The 7198-nt window shown below is 48.1% G+C and overlaps 1 protein-coding gene across 1 annotated transcript in view; it reads right to left on the bottom strand.

The window, feature by feature from the left end:
* Positions 1-4783: 4783 nt before the first annotated feature.
* LOC141268486 (granzyme A-like) overlaps positions 4784-7198 on the bottom strand; it is a 52947-nt gene continuing 50532 nt past the window's right edge. Inside the window, exon 5 of the mRNA XM_073680329.1 lies at positions 4784-5055. Coding sequence (XP_073536430.1) covers positions 4891-5055 — 165 coding nt within the window. The 3' untranslated portion in view covers positions 4784-4890. The remainder of the gene's footprint in view (positions 5056-7198) is intronic.

Here is a 7198-nt window from a genome sequence, read left to right as displayed (position 1 = left end):
AGTGGGTGTGGGTGGAGGACGCAGACCAGGGGAGCACTTGCTTAGTGGGTGTATATAAAGGGGAGCCATCTTAGGGTGGCAGGTTCAGTCAGTGTGTAATAAGGAGAGGAGGGGAGCAGAGTCTCTTCAGGAGCTCTGCTCCATAGTGGGGCCTAGTAAGAGAGGCCCAGGAGGGGAGCAGAGGAGAAAGGCTCCGTTTTACATAAGGGATCCCAGGGGGTACGGTGAGTGCAGGACGGCACCCGTACGCCCGAATCTGCCAAGAGTCAGAGGGATCAGGCCGCAAGAAGGGAACCGGTCCCTGGACCAGCCGTGTTAGTCCAGGTCTCGGCTGGAAAAACCGGAGGCTTCTGCACTTCCATGGTGCAGTTGCCACAACCTCACCCTAGCCGCCGTGAAGAGCACCAAGTAGGTCCGGGAACTCCAAGTTGCCCAGAGGGATCTCAGAGTACCCGATTGGGACTTTGTGTGGGGAGCGCAGGGCAGGAGGGAGAAGACCCAGCGCAGGAAGTCGGTCAAGGAAGGAACATAAAGAAAGGGGGTCCCGTTAAGTGCTTCTGATATACTTGAGGGAGTGCAGAACCCCTGCCTGGCAAACGCAGTGCCACGCGGGAGGCTGACACCTGGACAGTGTACCTAAGGAACCTTAAAGAACTGTGAGCAAACTCAGATGACTGCACTCCACTGTTTCTGTCAGTTATTTCCATCACGCTACCGCTTCTGCACTACAACGCCCAGCATCACCATCTGCACCTACACTGCCCAGGAGCTGTGCTCTGCCTGTGGAGGGCCGCACCAACCCAGCTGCCCTAACACCTGCTCCAGAGGTCTGCTGCAGCGCCGGTACCCATTACCGGGAACCACAGGTGGCATCACGAGACAAACAAACTGTTAACAAACCACCCTTTTTAAAGAGTGACCCCAGGGTACGGGCCCGGGAGCCGACTCTCATGACATCCCACAGAAGTTAAAGGCCCGGGTACTGAGTTTCCCCCATATCCCCCTGGGCGAGTCACTTGGAGGGGAGCAGAGGAGAAAGGCTCTGGTAACTGAAGGGATCCCAGGGGGTACGGTGAGTGCAGGACGGCACCCGTACGCCCGAATCTGCCAAGAGTCAGAGGGATCAGTCCGCAAGAAGGGAACCTGTCCCTGGACCAGCCGTGTTACTCCAGGTCTCGGCTGGAAAAACTGGAGGCTTCTGCACTTCCATGGTGCAGTTGCCACCACCTCACCCTAGCTGCCGTGACGGGCACCAAGTAGGTCCGGGAACTCCAAGTTGCCCAGAGGGATCTCAGAGTACCCAATCGGGACTTTGTGTGGGCTCCTGGGCCTCCTGCAGCACCCTCCGTCCCTGGCCGCGTACGCCCTGGAGCAACTCCTAAGCCCGGAACCTCCACCCCCGGGCGCTGACTCCGCGGACCTGATGCTCGGCTCCCTCCCAGAACCGCCGGCCCCAGCACCCGAGTGGGTGTACGGAGCTCCCTCGTTTGTTGTAAGGGTACAACCAGTAATTTGTGTGTGAACTGAAAATTTGTGTGCTCATTTAGTTACCCGTGAGGGTATAAAGACGTGTAGGTTATGGACGGTGAATAACAAAAAAACTTTCCGTTGTAAATAGTTGCACTTATTAAAGTGCCCCCTATTGGTTTTATATCTGCAACCAAAGACCTCAGAACAAAAACCCGTTTGGCGTGGCCGAAGACGTAGTCCAACACCTGGATCACCTAAGCCCTGCAGCCACGCCCAGGGTCTACGTTGAGGGTTTTCGGACGGGTCCCTCATGCTGCTCAGATGGACACCTGGTTATGGGACTCAATGTAACTTTGAGAAGAATGTTTTATAAGTAAAGGAGAATGTTATTTAAAAAGTCTAATAATGTTTTTGATAAATGTAACCAGTAATGTTCAAAGAAAAGTGCCTCCCATAAAGGGAAGAAATGTTTTGTTTATAATCTTCTATGCGAATGCATTCTAAAAATTGCAAGTCTGTGATATACCGTGTTTTGCTCTGTTCCAGCCAGCAGACGTCCTGTGTTTTGCCAGGGGGGAATGTGGCTCCCCTGAGGGTTCAGTCGCCACAGAGGTACTGCACCTCACCCAGAGGTGTGGCATCTCCTTCTCTCAGGAAAGTATGGAGTACTGCCCGGGACCTTAACACCTGCACTCAACACTACACTACTCCAGGCCGGCTGGAAGGGCATTATGCACTTCTTTTGCTGCCCTGTCCCTGGCTGGAGTGGGGGGAACCAAGATTGAGGGGGAACCAGCAGTGGGTGTGGGTGGAGGACGCAGACCAGGGGAGCACTTGAATAGTAGGTATAAAGCGGAGCCATCTTACTTAGTGAGTTCAGTCAGTGAGTAGTAAGGAGAGGAGAGGAGGGGAGCAGAGTCTCTTCAGGAGCTCTGCTCCATAAGTGGGGCCTAGTAAGAGAGATGGACACCTGGTCAATCTCCGACAGCGGCATTTAACGCGCTCTTCCGGGTTGCGCGTCATAAACCCCCTCCCATCGGCGACCCCGTCACGTGATCGCGGGTCACCGATGGGTGGGCATGACAACCCAGGGTCTGCAGCAGACGCCTGTGGTTGTCATGATCTGGTCGCTATGAGCGCCACCTAGTGGTCGGCGCTCATAGCACAGGACCATTTCTGCTGCATGCAGGGGATCTGCTCGTCCCCTGTATGTAGCAGAGCCGATGAGACAACTGCTGCTTCTAGTTTCCTATGGAGACTATTGAAGCATGCAGTAAGTGAAAAAAAAAAGTTTTTAAAAATATAAAAAAAAAAAAAATATATAAAAGTTTAAATCACCCCCCTTTCGCCCCATTCAAAATAAAATATATATATAAAAAACCCTACATAGACATATTTGGTATTGCCGCGTTAAGAATTGCCCCATCTATCAATATAAAAAAAGAATTAATCCGATCGGTAAACGGTGTAACGAGAAAAAAATTCTTAACGCCAGAATTACGTTTTTTGGTCGCCGAAAATTGCATTAAAATGCAATAACAGGCGATCAAAACATCGGATCTACCCCAAAATGTTATCAATAAAAACGTCAGCCCGGCGCGCAAAAAATAAGCCCTCACCCAGCCCCAGATCACGAAAAATGGAGACGCTACAGGTCTCGGAAAATAGAGCTATTTTTTTTTTTTTTTTTACCAAATTTTGGATTTTTTTTTCACCACTTAAATATAAAATAACCTATACATGTTTGGTGTCTACGAACTCGTAATGACCTGGAGAATAAGAATGGCAGGTCAGTTTTAGCATTCAGTGAACGTGGTAAAAAAAATAAATAAAAAACAACTATTGTATTGCACTTTTTAAGCAATTTTACCGCACTTGGAATTTTTTTCCCGTTTTCCCGTACACGATATGGTAAAACTAGTAATGGCGCTGAAAAGTACAACTTGTCCCGCAAAAAATAAGCCCTCACACGGCCATATTGTCCCAAAAATAAAAACGCTATGGCTCTGGGAACAAGGGGAGCAAAAAATGAAAAAGCAAAAACGACAAAACCCAAGGTTGCGAAAGGGTTAAAGAACTGAGTAAACTTGGATGACTACACTCCACTGTTTCTGTCAGTTATTTCCATCACTCTACCGCTCCTGCACTACAACGCCCAGCATAACCATCTGCACCTACACTGCCCTGAAGCTGTGCTCTGCCTGTGGAGAGCCGCACCAACCCAGCTGCCCTAACATCTGCTCCAGAGGTCTGCAGCAGCGCTGGCACCTATTACCAGAAACCACAGGTGGCGTCACGAGACAAACTGTTAACAAACCCCTTTTTTTAAAGAGTGACCCCAGGGTACGGGCCCGGGAGCCGACTGCCGTGACATCCCACAGAAGGTCAAGGCCTGGGTACCGAGTCTCCCCCATATCCCCCCTGGGCGAGTCATGTGCATATCTGCGTACCGTGTGCATGCGCATGTCTGCGTACTGTGTGTGCGTGCATGTCTGCGTACTGTGTGGATGTCTTCGTATTGTGTGCATGTCTGCATACTGTGTGCATGTCTGCCTACTGTGTGTCCATGTCTGCCTACTGTGTGAGTGCGTGCATGTCTGCATATATGAAGGAGGAGGGGACAGCTTAGGCCCTGTGTTGTATACCTATATTTCACTGCCGTATCTGTGCATCATGAATCATGTATGTGTTAAAGGGGCCACTGAGACTCTTTCGCCTGGGGCCCATGAAAACCTGGAGCCAGCCCTGCCCACTTTGCTCCTCTAGAATAGACTGGCAGGTCTCTATGTGTATAAATAGGGAGAGACCTGCCAGTCAAGGGGATCAAGGTGGCGAGAAGCCAAAACGGAGCAGCCTCGGACTAGTAATCTGAGATACGCAGCCACATAGTCCCACATAGTGGCAGTGTTAGAGTAAAACATACCTGGTAGAAATGATGATATAGTCAAGTTCCCTTTAACAGGTGCTTACAGATCCCCACTCTCGTGGGCCTTCATAGAATTATAGAATCATAGAATGGTAGAGTTGGAAGGGACCTCCTGGGTCATCTGGTCCAACCCCCTGCTCAATGCAGGATTCACTAAACCATCTCAGACAGATATCTGTCCAGCCTCTGTTTGAAGACAAACTTCTGTGACAGATTCACTTCTGTGACAGATTCTCTTTCTCATCTTTTCTATACCAAATGTCCAAAACTGTATCAGCGCATGACCACAGCACCTTCATGACCCTGTAAAAGATCCCATTCTAAAAACAAGGTCATAACAATGGAGTCGGGCCTCTTTTTGTGGCACTCATCCTACATGAAAACAGCTTGATAAAAAACATTTTATTTTGAACATTTTGTTTTATTTATGCTGATTTGTTGGTGAGATTGCGCATCTAACGTTAAGCAAACTGGATATTTTAGGACACCAGCAATCACTTTCTATCAGCGTCATTGATTATACTATGGATCCAGGAGAGAATGCTGTTACTTAGACGAGTGTAGACGTTTGTAGTGTGCGGCGTTCCACATGGCCTGTACCCAAAAGAATTGATTCCTCTGAAAACTCCTTCACATATTAGGGGACTTCCGGAATCACCCTAAAAAAATCATACAGTAAATGAGTAAATAATTTTACCAAAGAAAAATTACAATTTTTGGTCTGAAATTAAATTTTTATCAGTCAGGCCTCATGCGCATTGCCTTATAACTCTTACAGAGCTGTAATGAGGCACCAATAGAAATCAATGGCCCATTATGTAGCTCTGTATATGGCAAATTCATATAGAATACATACGTTTTGCACAAAGCATCCAACCCCCCATCCTCTATTCTCACTACAAAATCTCCTTTTGGACCTCCTGTCCTTATTAAAGTTGCCTCTCTCTTATATATATTCTTTCATGTATGTAATACATGGAGAGGAAATTAATGGCATATATAAAACAATATAAAAAATGAGTTTTTAATATATATATGGACGTGGTCAAAATTGTTGGTACCCCTCGTTTAATGAAAGAAAAACCCACAATGGTCACAGAAATAACTTGAATCTGACAAAAGCAATAATAAATTAAAAATCTATGAAAATTAACAAATGAAAGTCAGACATTGCTTTTCATCCCTGCTTCCACAGAAATGTTTTAAAAATTAGACTCATGAAATAGGCCTGGACAGAAATGATGGTACTCTTAACTCAATATTTTGTTGAACAACCTTTTGAGGCAATCACTGCAATCAAACGATTCCTGTAACTGTCAGGCTATGTGCCCACGATGCAGAAATGCTCCGGATATTTTCCTGAGCGTTTCTGCATCTCATGGCAGAAAAAACGCATGTGGATTGTACATGCGGATTGTACATGCGTTTTTCCTGCCAGGGACAAGCGGATGTGAAGCGTTCTTCACATGCATTTCCGCATGCGGGTTGACAAGCGCTTTCCAGGTGATTCTAGCATCACTTGGAAAGTGCTTGACAACTTGGTCACACTATATAAATCCATGCAACCGGCATGGATTTATATAGTGTGACCGAAAGAATGGTTAAAAAAGAAAAAAATAAATCTAAACTTACCTTCCGATGGCCCCCGGAGTCTTGCTTCGCTCCGTCCTCCCTTGCCGGCAGCTCGCGGTACACTACACTGAAGGACCTGCCGTCACATGACTATGACGTCAGCGCAGGTCCTTCAGTCCACCGTGAGCTGCTAGCAAGTGAAGACGAGCGCACCACGGGCCATCAGAAGGTAAGTATCATATTTAAAGAAGGTAAAATCCGGTGCCACATGCGATAAATCCTTTTACTCCAAAAATAAAAATCACAACATGTCCCTAGGAGGGGAACAACTGGACGCGTTTCGAGGACACAGCCCCTTAATCGTCAGTTACTGGTATGAGGGCCCGACGTCCACAGATGGGGGTTGTGCTCACAGCCCAACACCGTGCAGGACGTTTGGCATTTGCCACAGAACACCAGGATTGGCAAAGTTGCCACTGGCGCCCTGTGTCTGGAGATGCCGTGGAGAGCAATCTGCTGCCTGCAACATTCTTCAGCATGACCGGTTTGGCAGTGGGTCAGTAATGGTGTGGGGTGGCATTTCTTTGGAGGGCCGCACAGCCCTCCATGTGCTCGCCAGAGGTAGCCTGACTGCCATTAGGTACCGAGATGAGATCCTCAGACCCCTTGTGAGACCATATGCTGGTGCGGCTGGCCCTGGGTTCCTCCTAATGCAGGACAATGCCAGACCTCATGTGGCTGGAGTGTGTCAGCAGTTCCTGCAAGATGAGGGCATTGAAGCTATGGACTGGCCCGCCCGTTCCCCATACCTGAATCCGATTGAGCACATCTGGGACATCATGTCTCGCTCCATCTACCAACGTCACGTTGCACCACAGACTGTCCAGGAGTTGGCGGATGCTTTAGTCCAGGTCTGGGAGGAGATCCCACAGGAGACCATCCACAACCTCATCAGGAGCATGCCTAGGCATTGTAGGGAGGTCATACAGCCACGTGGAGGCCACACACAATACTGAGGCTCATTTTGACTTGTTTTAAGGACATTACATCAAAGTTGGATCTGCCTGTAGTATGTTTTTCCACTTTAATTTTGGGGCTGACTCCAAATCCAGGCCTCCATTGGTTAATACATTTGATTTCCATTGATGATTTATGTGTGATTTTGTTGTCAGCACATTCAACTTTGTACAGAACAAAGTATTCAATGAGAATATGTGACGCCTAGCTGCG

Source organism: Phyllobates terribilis, unplaced genomic scaffold (genome assembly GCF_046119375.1).
Source record: "Phyllobates terribilis strain yellow unplaced genomic scaffold, ASM4611937v1 Scaffold_1__5_contigs__length_1240528914, whole genome shotgun sequence".
NCBI lineage: Eukaryota > Metazoa > Chordata > Amphibia > Anura > Dendrobatidae > Phyllobates > Phyllobates terribilis.
The sequence above is the reverse complement of the archived record's forward strand: the minus strand, read 5'-3'. Positions and strand labels throughout refer to the sequence as shown.